This window comes from Elaeis guineensis, chromosome 6 (genome assembly GCF_000442705.2).
Source record: "Elaeis guineensis isolate ETL-2024a chromosome 6, EG11, whole genome shotgun sequence".
Taxonomy (NCBI): Eukaryota; Viridiplantae; Streptophyta; class Magnoliopsida; order Arecales; family Arecaceae; genus Elaeis; species Elaeis guineensis.
This window is the reverse complement of record NC_025998.2, coordinates 4407079-4426124: the sequence shown is the minus strand read 5'-3', so window position 1 is coordinate 4426124 and position 19046 is coordinate 4407079. Positions and strand designations below refer to the sequence as shown.

The 19046-nt window shown below is 39.0% G+C and overlaps 1 protein-coding gene across 1 annotated transcript; it reads left to right on the top strand.

Annotated features, from left to right (window-relative positions):
* The first annotated feature begins 9826 nt into the window (after nt 1-9826).
* LOC105047567 (MYB-like transcription factor ETC3) lies at nt 9827-12083 on the top strand. The gene is made up of 3 exons (XM_010926543.4): nt 9827-9971; nt 10060-10147; nt 11772-12083. Exons 1-3 carry the CDS (start codon nt 9890-9892, stop codon nt 11884-11886), a joined length of 285 nt encoding a protein of 94 aa, XP_010924845.1. The 5' UTR covers nt 9827-9889; the 3' UTR covers nt 11887-12083.
* Nucleotides 12084-19046: the final 6963 nt, after the last annotated feature.

The following is a 19046-nucleotide window of genomic DNA, read 5'->3' as shown; positions in this document are numbered from 1 at the left end:
GATACGAAGATTCTCTCTTCACTTTCTCTCTCTACTTTCTCTCTCATAGATTTTCTCTCTCTTCATGAATTTTCTCTCTCTAGAAGTCTTATGGATCAGTGGAGGATCCAGATACTTAGATAAATCTTAATTTTGATTAATCCTAAGAGAGATCCTCGATTTGTGTTATTAGGATCAGTTATCGATAATTTTTTCTATATATGATTTTTATATTTGATCAGGGTTACGAAGAGATATGATTGTCTGCATATGATATCGAGTGAAATATTTTGTTAAAGAAATTCATAAATCAAAGAAGAACATTGATTTTTATGTTTGGATCAGTACTGATAAAGGTAAGAATCCCTGTACATGATCACCATTATAAATATGCTATTTTACTGTTGGTCTTGCATTATTGGTTTTGCATCGTCGGATTTGAGATCGATGAATTTATTATATCTGAGATATTGTTATTTGATTTTGAGCATGAGTATGTTATGTCAATATATATATATCAGAGATTGATGGCATGATTATATGGATATGACATATCTGAATTGATCATAATGCAAGACAGAATTGATTGATGAAATCAACACATAATGATTAAATGAAAAGAAAGAGATATATGGTATGGACTAGCCTTGTCATGTGGAACAGTCCGCCAGGAGCTTATGCCTGGGACAGCCCCCATTGGCTTACAGGTGAATCAGTCGGCCAGGAGCTCATGCCTGGGACAGCCCGTAGGAGCTTATGCCTGGGACAGTCTCTCACGGGCTTTCGTACGTGGGATAGTCGGCCAGGAGCTCATCCTGGGACAGCCTTGAAAGGCTTTTTATGTGAAAATTGATTCGGATGATAACTGAGGTATAGACTTGGATAGTCCAGAGCCAGAAAGAAAATGTTAAAATCACGTGATTATGAAAGGAGAAATGAAAGATAAGACATGAAATAATTGTTGAATAAAAGTGTTTCACCTGTTAACATATGATGATGCATCTATTTTAACAAGATAGAAAATTTATGGATATTTGCATTATTCTGGACATTGAATATCGAATTTTATATTTTATTGTTTATCTTTATTTTTAGATTATATTATTATATCAATGTGATATGAAAATTTTTACTAGACTGTAAAGCTCACACTCCTTTATCTTTCTTTTCTTCTCAGAGTTACAAGATGTCCATAGTTGGCTATGGTATGGATTTACGGGTGAGCAGAAGGATAAATAAGAGTGTCATAGTATCTGATCAGAGAATTGAAGAAATTTAAATTGTAATTATACAAGGTTTTATGAATTATTATTGAAATAAATTATTATGGTTGATAAGGTTGTAATGATTTAATTTGGCCTTGCATATTCTTTAGGGCTTGCTCTAAGGAGTGTGCGGCCATCACGTATCCGATTCGGGTGTTGGGTTCGGAGCGTGACAGAATTATCTACCAATATATGGACAGAAGCCATTTTATCAGTATGTCATATATAAAATAAAATTTCTCTTAAAAAAAATGTAAAACTTATTTTTAACTTTGGCATAGTTATCACCTAATTAAAATACTTGGAAGTATGGGGTTGTTTGGTGAAGGTAGTAATATTGGAGAGTGAAAAAAAAAAAAATTGGTTCTAGAACTTAGGATTGTGTTTTTATTGGCTGTGCTGATAATAGTGCTGTCTTCTCCCATGTCTTGCTCCCATGGTTCTGATCCACTCACAAAAATGGGGAGCTAGTTGCTTTCTATAGGGCAACCTATTCATACGTGGAGGCGGATTGATGTCGCTGAAGATGTTCGTCTATTTATTGTCGCTTTTGATGGTGTCGTCTCCCCAAGATATGATGAAGGCATGCTTGATGATGGTGTCGGTGTGGATGGAATTCTGCATATTTTGAATCCGTGTTGCAAATAAATACATGTTGTTATTTGAAAGATAAGAAGTCTTGGCAATTTTTTACCCCAGGTCAATTGCTGAAGATGATGACATGGACATGGAAAAACTAGTGGAGGTCCATTGCAGTCTGTCTCACTTTCTTCCCTCTTTGCTCAAGCTACACTGGACATTTGGATGTTAGAGGATGCTGCCTGTTGTATCTACTGTTAGAATTTTATGTCTCGAGATTTAATCCATATTGAGCCCATAATGAAGTCCGCGACGATGAACGGAGTCCAACGAGCCCAAGATTAGTCCAAACGGAGATCGGATGAAAGAAATACGCTCGATAGAAGTTGATACAGAAATCGAACCAGCGGCGGGCCAGCAAAGGCCGCAGCGGTGCGACCGCACGTGGGCGCATGCGGTGTGCGGCCTAGATCCGAACGGGCGCATGTGGGCACGGCTCAGGCCCAGGCGGACGCACGCTGCTGGCCTGCACGATACTCCTCATGTGGTCCACGTGCAATGCGTGGATTGGCGGTCCACGAGGACCCGCAAGGATCGGATTGGCATTTTTCTTTGGTTTCGCACGGTCCACGATGGACTGATGGATGTTTCTCCTTGATTTCTCACGATCTACGAAGATTTTCATGGATTGGTTGTGCGATCGGACGGTTTGAAGCGTTGTCGGTCTTGATCTGATGGTTTAGAAAGTTGTTTGGTGTTGTTAGGAAGCCTGATTCGCTTTGAAGTCGGGATTGAGCTCGATCTGAGACTATAAATAGGCCTGTTGATAGAACAGAGTGGTGCGTGGTTGGTTGTTTGGTAGAGGACCTAGAGCAGCAGCAGAGGCGAGGCGCCGATAGAGAGCAGGAGTAGGATACTTCCGACAGACTATCAGGCAATGGACAGCGGTCGCTTCAGGGATTTCCTAAAGAGAAAACTTTTGTGAGGGAGAGCTTCTTATGAGGGAAAGATTGGGTGTACAATGGTTGAGGGTGTAATCTTCTATTATAATTTTTTTCTTTTTCATAGTGAAGTTTGCATACCCTGTGGAGGCGAGCTTTTTGGCTGATCCACGTATTTGATTGTTTCTGTTTTATTTTTTCTTTCTTCCTACTGCGATGCATGGTATCAAAAAGGTCCTATGGAAGTGGTGTCCTGACCAGACATTCCTAATAAGTGGTATCAAAATGAGGTGGTACTAGAATGTAGATTGCGATGGTGGTGAGCAAGATTAAAGATGGAGAAGACAAGATCAATCAAGATGGAGATCAATAGGTTTGATGGAAAGAGCAATTTCTTCTTATGGCAGGCAAGGGTGAAGGATGTGCTTATCCAGCAAGAGTTGATCGATGCTCTCTTATGTGAGGAGAAGCCGATTATCATAAAGGTACAAGATTGGAGGCAGCTCCAGATACAAGCGGTGAGTACGATTCGTTTGTACCTAGCAGATGAGGTAGTGATCCATATGCTTGACGAGACTTCTTTGACGGTGCTGTGGTCGAAGCTCGAAGAGTTATACATGGTGAAGTCTCTTACTAATACTCTCTTCCTCTGGAGATAGTTCTACCAGCTGCGGATGATTGAGGGACAGAGCGTGTAGGAGCATCTCAGCCATTTTCAGAAGATCCTCATCGATCTCCTTAGCATTGGCGAGAAAGTTGAGGAGAAGATCAAGACGTTGGTCTTGCTAGCATTGCTCCTCTTTTTGTATGAGTCCTTGGTGACTGCTTTTCTAGTAGGAAAGAGCACCATCAAGATGGATGAGGTCACCATGGCGATTCTTCAAAATGAGATTCTCAGGATGGAGAACTCAGCTTCGAGCTCAGGTGGTGGCAGCTCAACTTTGGTGGTTTCTAAAGAAGTGGAAGGCGATAAATAGAGCGACAGAGATCGTGACGAAGACGGTCTAAGTTCAAGATGAGAGATTTAAGCAAGATCAGATGTTATCGATGTGACAAGTTGGGGCATCTAGCTAGAGATTGCTCTCAACTCAGGGATCAAATGAGGGCTATTGCAGTGACAGCTAGTAGCGAGTCAGAAGATGATGTCCTGAAGATATCTGACGAGGTATCTACTTCTTTTCAGCAATGGATTTTAGATTCTGCATGCATCTATTATGTATATTGCAGAGAAGAGCAGTTTGACTCTCTGAAGAGTAGTGAAGGCACTATTTATCTGTCGAATAGATCGAGCTATGTGATCAGAGGCATCGGGACGATCAGTTGGAGGACACATGATAGTGTAATAAGGAGATTGGAAGAGATCTGATACATATCCGATTTCAGACAAAATTTTATCTCACTGAGCGGACTAGATTCGAGAGGCTTTAGAATGATAGCTAGTGGAGAATCCTGAAGGTGTTACATGGCGATAGAATTATTTTGGAGGAGAAGAAAAGATGAAAGGGCATTACTACCTACGGGAAGCTCAGTGCGAGGTGGAGCTTCAGGAGCCAGGAGGATCCCAGAGTGAGGAGGAGCTTTAGGTGGAGATGGATCGGGCATGAGACACGAGACTCGAGAGGATAAGAGGCGATATTGTAGGGTGAGATTCCTATTGCTGCAGGATGATACCCCAAACAAGTCTTAGATCAAGAGTAGCACAGCATACGACGGAGATGGGATCGAGTGACCTGACTCGACTCTCATAGCTGCCCATCCATGATCAGCAGGCGATTGCCCCAGGGCATGGGGGCGAGGAGATCCAGTAGCTCTCAGGATTATGAGAAGGCCGAATGTCGAGTCGAGATGGAGATTGTTAGGATTTGATGTTTTGAAATTTGATTCACACTGAGCCCACAGCAAGATCCACGATGACGAACGGAGTCCAACGAGCTCAATATTAGCCCAAACGAAGATCGGATGAAGGAGATATGCTTGATAGAAGATGGTACGAAAATCGAAGCGATGGAGGTCGGTGGTGGCTGGCGACAGGCCATGGCGGTACAATCGTGCACAGCCCGATGCGGCCATGCATGGCCCAGCGAGTGGACGTGCGGGTGCACGCGGTGTGCGGCCCAGGCCCGAGCAAGTATGTGCACGAGCACGGCTCAGGCCCAGGTGGGTGCGTGCTGCACGGCCCGCATGATACTCCTCACGCTGTCCACGCGCAGTGCGTGGACCGACGGTCCATGGGGATCCGCATAGATCAGACGGACGTTTTTCCTTGGTTTCGCACAATCCACGATGGACTGACGGGCATTTTCCTTTGGTTTCTCGTGGTCTATGGGGGTTTTCGTGGATCGATTGCATGATTAGACAGCTTGGAGCATTGCCGGTCTTGATCTGACGGTTTAGGAAGCTGTTTGGTGCTGTTAGGAAGCTTGATTCACTTTGGAGTCGGGATTGAGCTTGATCTAAGGCTATAAACAGGCCTGTTGACAGAACAAAGTGACATGCGGTTGGTTGTTCGGCGAAGGACCCAAAGCAGCAGCAGAGGCGAGGCACCGATAGAGAACAAGAATAGGGTGCTTCAGGTAGACTGTCAGACAGTGGACAACGGTCGCTTTAGGAGTTCAAGGGCTTTCCTAAAGAGAGTTTTTGTGAGGGAGAGCTTCTTGTGAGGGAGAGATTGGGTGTAAAAGGGTTGAGGGTGTGATCTCTTCTTGTAATTTTTTTTTCATAGTGAAGTTTGTATGCCCGTAGAGACGAGTCTTTAGCTGATCCACATATTTGATTATTTTTTTTTATTTCTTCTTTCTTCCTGCTGCGACGCGCGGTATCGAAAAGTCCTATAAGATGGTGTCCTGATCAGATATCCCAACATCTACATATATAAATATCATACTACGTTGCATCAGCATATTAATTTAGAGATCGTACTCATATTAATCCACCAAGGAGAACTTTTGGTAGAGCAGAATCGTGATTGATACTATCTTGGTCTAGGGAACAAGAACGCAAGCTCAAGAAGGTCTCCTCCAGAATGATGACGCACCTATGCAGCATTCATGCATTTGTAGAAACCTTGGTCTCTTTAAGAAGTGGATCGGTCCATTTACAGAGAGTAATAATTTGCCCCTTGAATTCAATCAAAAGAAAAAAAAATTGTCCCTTGAATATCTTTCATGAGTTCAATAGCTAGCCATTCTTTCTTCTTTTTTTCTGATTTCCTTTTTGGATAAAACTGAGAATGGGATCCATGTTTTTATAGAAAGGAAAAGATAGCTACCTCATCTTATGTCCCTTTTGCTTACACTTGGGAGAGATGGAGCACCACCACCACGTGTGGAACGGGACCGTAGGAGGGGATATCAACTGGAATGAAGGAACAAGGTTTCTTTGACAAATGAGAATTTTCGACTTGATGAGTTTCCATTTGGACGTAAAGCGCATTTCGTGGTGGTTATTCAAAATCTTAATCAACAAGATAAGGACTTAATTTGAGCTTTTGAAGAGGCTTCTAGTTTGAAAATTGACTTCCATAAAAGCTTCATCCTATGTATGAACATCGAAGATATGGTGAGGCTTCATTGTTTGCAGGTTGGATGAATTGTATGAGAGGATCTTTTCCATTCCCAAGCTTAGGCCTGTCTTATTGAGGAAGATTAAGATTAATTTAAGATTGACTTCATAGAAAGGCAGACTCTTATCTTGGGGTGGTAGGCTAATATTGGTTAATTATGTCCTAACTGCGTTGCCCTCATATTACATGTCTATTTTCAAGCTGCTTCAATGGATCATCAATAGAATCAAGAAAATGAGGAGAGCCTTCCTTTAAAGAGGAAAGAAAGTATTAGTCGATTTCATTGCTTAGAAAGTTGGGATAGAGTTTGCAAAACTAAAGAACAAGAAGTATTGGGAATCAAAAATATTAAATAAATGAATCAAGCTCGTCTTACCAAATGAGCTTGGAAATTTTTATCAGACACTGAAAAACGTTGGAGGAACCAAATCAGTAGTGCCTATATGAGAGGCACAAGTTTGGCATGAGACGAGGAAAAGTCTAGTTAAGCTGTCACTTATTTCGAGAGATATTAGTAGGTAAGAAGGTGCATTCTGGAACTGTATATCTTTCAAGCTTGGGAATGGATATGGCATCTCTTCTGGAAGGATTCATGGTTAGACTCGGTACCACTTTGCTCTTATTTTACAGGCTTATATGATAAAGTAGTTAAGCTCAATACTGCTGTGATCATTCATCAGAGTTGGAGATCTCTATCATGGCATATTAGACTCCAAGGACCTTTATCATAGGAAGAGGCAAAATAGTTGGAGGCTCTTCATGGAATTCTTGCGTTGGTTAGACCCTCAAGAGTTGTTGATGTCCCGGCATGGAAATTAACCCCAAATGGTATATATTCTATTAATTCATACTATAATTTTTTGAACAATGGCGGTTTGAAATGTCTGTACCATAAGACCATTTGGAGAACAACTATTCCAGAGAATGTTTAGAGTTTTCCTTTGGCTTGCATTAAAGAACAAGCTTCATATGGGAGAAGTGTAGCCAAAAAAGGATGGAATGTTAGTGCAAGTTGGCCCTTGTATAGTAATAGCAGTGAATCAATTAATCATTTATTTGTAAGGTGCTCATTCTCCAAAAGCATTTGGTCTACCATCAAGGTTCAATTGAAGCCAAAAGGCTGGCCTAAAAATTTTCATGACTTATGGACTAAATTGCAAGTGGGAAATTGGAATTTGTTATGTGAAAGCGTATGTGATCAGCTCATTGGGGCCATTTACTAGGAGATTTGGTGACAATGAAATGGGAGGATTTTCTTTTGAAGAAGTCGGCCCATTCATTCCATCGTACAAATGGCACTCCATACATTTCATAGCTAGGAGTGCTTATGAAAATAGAAGAGAATCACTGACAACTATGGAGAAATCTTGACTCATTATTGCCAGCGATGTACCTCTCCTTCTTCATCTCTCCTTTTTCTTCTGCTTCTTCTTTTTCTTCACTTTTGTAAATATTTTTTTTCTTAATAAAATTCTGGAGCAGCATATGGCTACCTCCATTCCCGTCAAAAAAAAAAAAAAAGGACTTTCAGCATAATCTGAATTTTCTTTCTTATGATTGGCTCTTTGCTACCAACCTCTTTGAATATTTAGGAAAAAAAAAAAAACTCCGCACATTCAACATGTAGTTTTGTTTATATGGTGCTTTTTTTTTTTACTACCTAGGTCCGTGGTGCATTACTAAAGGAATATTTCTTTTTACTAGACTTGTTTAATAAATCTGAATTTATCAAAAAAAGGAATATTTCTTTCTTCTTACCTTTCTAGCTTGTAAGGCTCCTGTCAACTGCCAATCCGACAGCTGAGACATCAGCAGAAAAAAAACGTTCCTCCCCCTCCAAAGAGACATGACTGAGAGAAGCTCGAACTTTACTGCAATCCTTTTGCGGCTTTTTTTAGACCTCGCATGATCCACGCCACAGAAAGTGCCATGCAGCCACCACGTAATTGTTGCTACCGTGAACGTTTGGACCGTGCCGAGCATGACCGGGGGTACTACCTTTTTTTCTTTTTTTTCATTTTAAAATTCATGTCCAAGATCACCATCCCCTTTGTGTAACCATGGACGCATGCCGCATGCAATGCCATCATTGTCCATGGTGTGAATGGGCATTCTCGTACATGCACACGAGCAATTTCCCACGCTGATGTGTGTATAAATCATTTTAGCTTTCAAGGATCATCCATTTGGAGATAAAGAGTAATTGAACAAGCCATCCCTCTGACCACCAAAAGAAAACAGTAGAAGGTGTGGAATAGCATCTAACGACCTTTTCAAAGCCTCTGTTTCATTGCCACTGTTTATTGGGTGCACGTACGGAAGAGGTGGTCGAAGGGACAATCTTGGGACCGATAGTCCACATAGGAAGCTGTTTTTTTTTTTTCTTTTTTTGTTTGTAAAAACATAGGAAACTGTTTAATTGTCAGAATTTTTTATTTTTTTAACAACCTGCGGGGTAAGCCACCATAGATTTCACTAGACACGAAATAGTATAAAAAGAGTGAGATATATGTATACAGGAGGGGAACAAAAAGGAGAGAGAGGGCAGCCACCTAATCTCCAAAGTATTCGGCCCAATCCACCAATTGTAGTGGAAGAGAAGAGTGAGATTGGAGGGGGGAGAGAAAAAAAAGAAGAGAAAATCAGTATATAGTTGGTAAATCCACAGCACACAGAAAGTTAGATATCAATTCGTATTTTTGCAAAATGATATTAACCTTATGTAACTGTTTTAGAACTAGCTTTGTAATAGATGCAGAGATGAAACTTCGGATGGGCTCCAACAAAATATATTCCTATATATTTTCTGGTAACTTATCAAAATCATCCATGTCACCAATGCCATCCATGGATTCTCTTTGACCCAAGAACCAAAATATATCGAGTCATATGTGTACCTTTCATGTGAAAAAAGAGGATTCAACTTCAGATGGTGAACCATGTGACTTCAATATTCTGGATTACTCTTTGGAATTTTTCGACACATCTTCTATCTAAATTTTTGAATGTTTTGCTTTTTAATTCCTACGAACGTATCTATACTTGTATTATTAATTTAATTCGAACTCTCCCTCAATGTATAGATCAAAGCCAGCCAGACGAATGTGGATTCCATACTGGTCGGGCATATGCTCAGGATACATGATGCTGTGCTCCAGTTAACCGGACCACTTCTTCTTGAAGCATGGTGTAACTTTTCTTGCCACCAAATTTAATTACTCTTTTAAAAATATAGGAAATATGGTAAAAAAAAATATCAAAAGCTATTAATCATTATCATGCATCCCTTATCTGTCACACGTGCATCTTTCGCGTGAGAGAATGATTAATTGGATCATCATGAGCCGCCCGCTTTGAGCCGTGCTCCGATTGGATGGATGAATGGAGGATTTGAGAGCGCTTTACGATCTCTTCGGTGGGTGATCCAACGGTGATTTCGTGCGGAAGATACAAGTCGGTCACGCAAACGCAGGTACCCTTGCTCGCTGACAAGACGGATTGGGAGCATCCTATGGACCTGGCTTGCCTGCTTCCACGGCTTTTAGGCCTTCCCATTTCTTCGCATGCCATTCTCCATTCGCTCTGAAGCTATGGATGACCGTAGGCGCCCAAAACAGCCCAGGACTTCCAATCGTGACACTCCAGGTATCAGACTGTTTCTCTCGGCTCTTCAACTACTGGATTTCTCTGCTTACGGCTATCGCTAATTGCTTGTGTCATTCATCGCCAGCAGAGGTTAGTAGCACCGAGTGGGAGCTCATCAACCTCTCGGAACAAGAAGAAGACCTCGTTTACAGAATGTACAGGCTCGTAGGTGACAGGTATAAAAAGAAATTAAAACCCACCATATCTTCTACATCAGCTTTCCTTGGCATATATGTGTATTAAATGAGTTCTGGATTCTAGAATAGCGTGACATATGAATGATGAGATGGTGTTTTTGTAAATAGATGTTTGATCGGAGGTGAAGGCAGACACAGATCTCTGCTATCCGATCTATACAAGAAAAGCAATTTGGAAAACTTAATTTTACGAGTAGATTATGGTCCCCTTTTCTTGCACTTCACCACCAAAATTCATATGGGGGAAAAGCTCAAAATGATCACTGTTCCGCCCGGAGTAATATTGACATCCACCTGTAAGCCAGCAAATTAGACTTGCCATCGATATGCTTTGCCAAGAGGGTCAAACCTTCCCCGGTGCTGGTTTCTATCAAGGGAAAGAACGTACTTAGGAGATATTAGCAGATAAAGTGTGCTGATTCAAAAGTAGATTTGGGAGCCCTGCGTTTCTTTCTTCTATAAATTTTGGAAGAAGTGTTTTTCATTTCCTCCGTTCCACCTCAAAAAAAGAAAGAAAGAAAGAAAATCCTACATGATTCGCTTCAAATATTGCACACTGGATTTGATTTCCTATTAGGAATTCAAATGGACCAACAACTGAATGAATAGTTCGTTGATTGGTTTTAAATATGTTATGATGATTTTTTTATTTATTAAGGGTTAACGTGGCTTGAATTTTGGATATTTTCGTAGGCCCAAATTATGATCCGATCCGAAAAACTTGCGTTACGACCCGAATGGAATATTTTGTAAGGTCTGTGGCGGAAGGAACGGATCGATAGGCCCAGGCTCGATAGGTATGAACCAGTATAAATATTGTATTTTCTGTCAATCTTGGTAGTTTTTGTAAGAAATTTAGGAAATCACAGGAACTAGAGTTTGGAAAGTTGTGAGTGATTATATTTTTTTCTTTTCGTCATAGTGAAATTTTTTCTCTCATGTCTTGCCTGTGGACGTAGGCTTTACAGTGGAACCACATAAATTCTGTATCCATTTTTCTTCTCTTCTCTATTCCGTGTTTCTCTATTTTGTGTGATTGTGCGAGTCTGCGTGTGCCTTATTTGGTGCCTGTTATAACATTAAGAAATGCAATGCATTAATTTGGGTCGGTTATATTTTTTTCTCCTCTAAGAAGTCAAGCCATCTTATATCTAAATATTACTGCTTGTGATTGGATAATTCATCCGCAACTAGGAAATCCCCATGAAACATCTAATGTATATATGGGATTCACCTTAGCCAGTCTGAAGATGGGTCTTTCCTTGTCCATGCATCAAATTCAAATAAGACAGTCACACAAATTGAATCAGCAAATATAGCAAACATAATCTTCTACAGAAACCCTTTTCATGCTAACAAAAAATAAATAGACTTCATCGGAGAGAATCTGGAAGAGTAATTTATCCAAACGCAGAGAGAGAGAGAGACAAAATCTTACTACTTTCAGTAACCGAGTTGTATGTAGTCATCGATCCAATCAACAACAGTAGCTGTTATAAATCTCTTCAGAGCCTGTAAGAGTTTAGCTTTGCAGGTGTTTTTCTTCTGAAAAAATCCTTCTTTTTCCAAACAAAAGTCATGAATGTGATATGGGACTTTACAGGTGGACTCTCATAGCAGATCGGATCCCAGGCAGGAAACCTGAAGAAATAGAGAGGTTTTGGATGATGAAGCATGAGGAGGGGTTTGCTGAGAAGAGGCTGAGGAGAGCAGGCTGAGAGCAGAATTTCTATTAGAAATGGATGGTGCTGATGGCACTGCAATATCTATCGTCTGTGTATTTATTTCTTTGGCGTGTCCCTTAATTTCCCCCAGTAAGATGGTTTCTCTGAAGAGCCTTCTAGTTATTGTGCTCAGGACCCACTTTATGGCCCATGCTATATCTATATGGTCATGGACTCTGTCTTCTACTGTATCATCTGCATGCTTTTTTTTTGTTTTGGCGTGTTTGCGTTAGAAGAGTATCCTAGGTATCATTGTGTTGAGGACCCATTTCATGGCCCACCATATTTGTCAAGGACTGTGTCTTTCCTCCTTCCCAAACTTTTTTTTCCCGCTCCCATGCTTTTGTCCTATACATGGATTAGCAAAGCTGCTTGTATTCATAAAATGCATTATGTTCATAGTGATTTATCCTAAGCCGGCCAGTTGCATGACGTGCGCCAAATGAGGCGGCTCTGCTATGTACTTCAATGAAAATCTAGTAGCATGGCTTTGTCCAAGTCATCAAGTAATTCAATTCACCATAGCAAGCAGGCTAACCAACGAGAATTAAGTTGAATCCAGCTTTAGCCGCCAGAGGACCCAAACTATACACCTCCAGGTAGAAATCAGGTCCTCTAACACCAGCAGTGAATTTAAGCTCAAACACATTGGCAGTGTAGCAGGAATCTTTCCTTAGCTGCTGCTCAAGGTAAGGCATTACAGAATAGTCTTCACCTTTCTCGCTTGGCTGCCTCACTCGCAGCTTGGTAGGACATGAGGCCGAGTCTCCAAGCAAGGCAAACGAATCGTATGCTTTAATATATAGTCAGTAGAAACAAAGAAATGTCAAATAAGATCTTGGAAAGACTGAGAAATTGAACGAATAGTATTGAAAGAATTTTGGTTGGTTAATGGAATATAGGTATAACTACTGAAAGCATGGGAGGAGAGCTGAAAATGATTAAGAGCTAGAGGATCTGAAAGTGATTTTAATATTTATGAATCCACAAAAGTTCTACCATGGCATTGTTAGGCCAGCATGGGTTCTCATCGGTAGAAATCCACAATGGAAAGATTACATTTTTTATCTGCTCTGTCACCTTAAGAACCCAACAAAATTACAGTGGGTGTTAACTAATAACTTACAACCATGGATGATAAGGAACACATTTTCTGTTGTTTTCATGTTGTTTGCATTAGTCATAATAATATTGTAGAGAACAATTTCATAGGACCTACATAAGTTAATTTTTTATTAGTTCCATCAGAATTAAAGCTAATTGAGAATTACGAGATCTTCAAGCATAATAGTTGAAATAACTGTTAATCAAATGAACTTGATGGGCTTGCCTGTCTTTTTTCCCAAAATATGTGAAATAACTGTTCTCCTTTTTTATGTCAGTACCACATTCTACTATGAAGACGGTAAAGTGCTGATTGTTCTCTGTTCATTTTTTCAAGGATGGACAGCTACTGTAAACATATGAATCACCAGTGTCTGGAAAATGACAGCTCCTATTTATGTGCTGGAGAAAAACTTAAAGTATTTATGGATAGTTTTTCTTGAGGACGACTTGCAAAAGGGTTCTGCAGAAGAGGACAAATCTCATGCGTTCATCCCGTTTTCATCATTGATCCTCTTAAGCACCTGCTACGCACATGATATAATGTACACCAGCTACTTCCTAGAGATGACACTGGTATTCTCATTCATATCCAAAACTGTTACATTTTATCTAGGGGGTGCATCAGGTGAGATTTTCTATATTTTTGGTATATATTTTGTTTAATGTCCTCAAGTAGATAATCGTTCCTCAGAGCCATTTGGTTGGGAGTAATCTGTCATAAAAAAATAATTTTCATGTCAGATTACCATGATTGGTATGAAAAAGAGAAGAAAAAGATGGTAGAAAAGTTGATAGACTCCATGCTTATATTTTTGGAGAAAGAAGATAAAATAAATATCATGGAAGGTTGGTATTTGATAAATTTTCAAGCGGCGGTAATCCATACTTGATAAAAATACTCCTAATAAAACTGCATATGTAATTATTGAATTTGTTTAAATGTCTTTCTAAATTCATTCAATAAAGAACTTTTGTAAAACAAAATAAGATGGAGATAATATTATGTAAAGGGCTATATGATTATAGCTATTACATAAAAATTAATTGGAGATGACAATACTATCCTAATATTAAAAAATTATTTTATATTGAAAAGTATATTTGTAAATTTAGTCATATTCCTATGTAGATTTATCTCCAATCAAACATAATAATCTTTTTCCAATATCATTTTTCAGAATAATTTTTTCACCAACCAAACATAGTAAAAATTATTTTCTTCGTAATCATTTTTTAAATAAATACTTTTAAGAATTGTCAGATTATCCGTAATCTGACATATCCAACCAAATGGATCTTTAATATGTTTCCCACATGCATGTGTTCATATATCTTCACGTAATGGTATACACGTGCTTCCGAGAAAATATTCATGTACCTGCATTTTAATTATAAAGAAAAACCAACCTAAATCATCCTAGTGACTGAACTTGTTTCGGGCTGAGAAAAGATTCGCATTCAACCCTAATTTCCACTATGTCATAATATTTATCATGATATGTGATTAGCAAACTAAACTGATGAGTTAGCGGACCTTAGACTTCTTACTTGGGCGACCCAGAAAATAAATCCAAAAATCGATAAGATGGACTAATGTAGAATTTTTCTTTCTCCACCAATTCGATATAGGAAAATTGACAGCTTACAGCAAACCAGCAAATGCCATGGTGATAAATTTTCAAGCTTTATTCAAAGAGAACTTTCTTCCTAACACACAGCCAGTATATGGCCATTCGTATTAATGAACCAAAGAACTCAATTAGCCTAATACCCTGAAATAACATACAGGCATGCCACTGCATTAAAGCTCAATGAATGCTGTTCTACTAGAGGTCTCCATTATTAGATGTTAAAGATTCAGAACGACACCTTTCCTCAAAAAGAAAAAAAAAAAAAAGGATTCAGAACGACACCACCTTCCATTTTCAATATTTTGTATAAAAGTTGAACATGATTAGCACTTTATAGATGCATAAAAGTTGAATTAACTAAACTGCTCATAGAGGTATCCACTGTTAGAAAGTAAATATTCGAAACCACTTAAAGCAGTACACAAGTGACATACCCTATACCGTAGGAAAATATTGTAAAAGTTAAAATTCTTTTAAACCAAGAACAAGGAAAAAGGAGGGAAACCGCTGCAAAAATTCCTTCACTGATTCGTATATCAGAGATAAATCCAAGCAAAGATAGTAAACATGTGGGACATATCAAATTGACAACATGATACGATGCAAACCACTTTATCTCACAAGATGGAGAAAAATGAAACAGTATCACCGCTTAGGATTCTTCACTACAATCATATTATAAACTAGCATAAAACCACTCTTCCGGAATTGGCAGTATATATATCTAATGATCGCGAGAAAGTTGAAATCAGTCATGAAGGTGAATCACGAATGAGAGTCAGTGACACCATAACTTTTAAATCAGTACATGATATGCAGGCATTAATAAATGAAATACCATGATGATGCTGCTATTCAAATCCTTTTAGCTTCCAGCATCTCTTAAACTTCAATTAGTTGGGATCTTTCTGAGGTCCCCTGCGGATGTATGTTTAGTCCAATATATCAGTTATGTAGTCGGTAGAGATCTTGGATACGGACCAAAGAAGCCGAATAATATCTTCCGGCCATCGTTTTGAATGAGATCTTAAATAGGTACGAATGATACCAGAACGATGCACTGAGTAGATCTTGGGCTTCTGTGGCAAAATATTCTTCTTTTGGCCTGATCCTATCTTTGTTATCGTGAAAGATGAGATGTTTACCTGAAAAGGAGGAATTTTGAGGTGATAAGAGGGGAAAGGAGAGATGGGCTCCAGGCGAAATTGTGGGCTTGTGGACAAGAGTGAGAAGAGGACGGGTAGGAGAGGAAGAGAGGGAAAATGCTGAGGGGAGTTTCTCCGGGAAGCAGCATTGGGTCCATGGAGACTGCCGGAATGAGACGGAGCAAACAAAAAATTTGAGACTTCGCCGATATATACTCTTTATTCCAGAAAAATCACGTTCATCCCCCATTGTTTCGACTGAGGCGTCAAAATCCAAGAAGACCACGGCCAAGAAAACAAGTTTCTGCATCGTGATATCAGTAGAGACCAGAAAACATAGTACTTTTACCAAAGGGATCATGTTATGATGATTATATTGTGAAAATAAAGATAAAAAAACTCTTTTTTGATGAAACGATGATGAAAAATTCTTGAATATCTAGAAGGAATGCCAATTTGCATATGCAAAATATGCCATAAAGCTTGGTGCAAGGATGAGATCATATTTTTTAAATCCGACAAAGGAGAAGAAAGATTTTTCTCAGTGTGCTCACTCGAATATCACAAAATAAGACTAAAAGAAGACGGAAGAATATCAAAAATAGGGCTTAAGTCCCTTTTCCTTTCATTGATTGATTTGAAATTAAGATATATAATCTCTAGTTATGGTAATGATATTCGTTTTTGCACAATTTGGATAGAATTCTTCTTTCTAATCCTAATACGACTCTTTTATCTAAAATAAATATGATCAGTGAAATAAAGATATCTCAACTTCTATATTAACTCTATTTTCTGTCACTCCACCAGATTCTTTCATATTGCAAAATTATATCCGGTCCAACTCTTATCCAAAAAAAAAAAAATTAATTTAATCAATCCATTTTAGACTCCAAATAATAAAATTTAGATTTGATCACTAGAGGCACCACCCTCTAAAAAATATAGTATCATATTGTAGATATCCAAAAACTATTTGATAAAAAAAAGTAAAAGGAAATATCTCAATCGGATGCTGGAATGATTATGTTCACCAAGAAAAATTTAGCCCATGTCCCAATTTTCTGATGTGATATATCTTACTTCTGAATCATGTTCAATCCTGGCCAAAATAGTTTACACCGGATCCCATGGCTATCAACTATAAGAGACAACCATGTCTCTCGAAGAGACAATAATCCTGTCTTGTAGCTGTGCATTATGAAAAACAAGCCACTGCATCCATGCATGTGCGCCCACGAAAAAAAAAAAAAAAAAAAGATTTCGTAGGAACTTATATGATTTGAATAGCTGACTCTGTCTTGCAGGCAGCAAACAAATCTCAGTGATCTGGAGTCTAGATTCTCAGAAGTTAAAAATGCAGTCTTTAATTTGTCTTGCAAAGGACAAGGTCCTAGAGCCTGATGGCTTTCCAGGTACTTTTTATCCAAGTTTTTGGCCTGTCATCAAGGACGATCTCATTAGACTTTTAGATGGAATCCACGATAACAGAACGGACATATCAAGGTTAAACTACAGCTACGTTACTCTTATCCCAAAAGAACAACAGAACTATGGAGTTAAGGATTTCAGACCCATTTCCCTAGTTCATGGGATTATGAAAATATTTTTTAAGCTTCTAAGCAACAGACTGGCCAAGTACATGGATGCTCTTGTCACTGAATCCCAGTCGGCTTTCATCAAAGGCAGATGAATCAACGATTCATATCTCAGTGCAATGGAGATTCTCACTTCAAGCAAGGAAAATAGAGAGGAAGGGATACTGCTCAAAATAGATTTTGAAAAGGCTTTTGATAATATAGATTGGAATTTCTCATCACCTTGTTAAAAGCCAGGGGGTTCGGAAGCAAGTGGATTACTTCTATTCTAAACTTTTCTAAGATGGCAATTAATAAATGGGGAACCTACAAGATGGATCCAAGCACGAAAGGGTCTCAAACAAGGAGACCCATTATCTCCTCTTTTATTTGCACTAGTGGTTGACATTCTCAATCGCCTTCTCAATCTTGCCCCAATAACAACATGATCAGAGGTATGGGCCCATTAAACACCACTGGAAATATCCTATCGCTTCAATATGCATATGATGCAATTATTCTTTGCAGTGCCGAAAAAGTTTATGTGCAAAACCTTAAATTTATTTTGTACACCTTTGAACTGCTTATTGGCTTGAAGATTAACTTCAACAAAAGCTCTTTGTTTGGTATTGGTCTTTCAGAATTTGCAGCTGGCCAATTCTCAAAGCTCTTGGGATGTTCTCCGGCAAACTTTCCCATCAATTACTTAGGTTTTCCATTGCACCATTCAAAACTACGATCTCGGCATTGGAACTTCATTGTTGAAAGAATAGAAAAGAAATTGGCAAGCTAGAAAGGGAAATGTTGACTCTGGGAGGACGTCTGGCCTTGGTTAACTCAGTTCTAGGCGCAATTCCAACCTATTGGATGTCTTCTGCTCTTATACCTTGGAGACTATTACAAAATAGACAGATTAAGAAGGAATTTCTTTTGGAAAGGAAACACCTCATGCTCCAAAGGACACTGTCTGGCGAGTTCGTCCATGGTTTGCAGACCTAAGAAATATGGTGGGTTAGGAGTTTTAAATCTCCGACTATTCAATAAATGTCTTTTACAAAAATGGTGGTGGAGATATTTTGAAAAGAAAGATTTGCAGTGCGCCAGTTGATCCAAAAGATACATTATAATGATAAAACCCAAGCATAATTGCTAATCAAAGTCTTGGGAGAGCTTCATCAACTTGGAAGGACATAAACTCAGTCAGAGAGTTTTTCTTCATCAGCATCAGATTCAAATATGAGAATGGAAAGCAAATTGCTTTTTGGCATGACTCTTGGATCACAGGTACTCCTTTGAAATCTTTATTCCCAACACTTTATCACCTTTCAACAGATCAAAATATCTCTATTTGTGATTTCTTAGACACCCCAAGTTGTGAAATGCTTTTCCTGTTCCCGCTCCCATAACAAGGCTGGGAGGAATTAGATCACCTTAAATATCTCACCAGCTCAGTTCACAAGATTGACTCAGAAGATGAGATCTTATGGAGATGGTGCAGCTCGAATAAATTCTCTGTTAAAAGATGTTATGAATTCCTCATCCATGGACGCGTAACTTCGCATTTGGCAAAGGTAAACTGGAAGATCCCTCTACCGGAAAAAGTGAAAGTCTTTAACAGGCTGGTTTATAACAAAAAGATCCTCAAGAAGAGAAATTAGATTGGTCCCCCGTCATGTTTACTATGTGGAAACGTA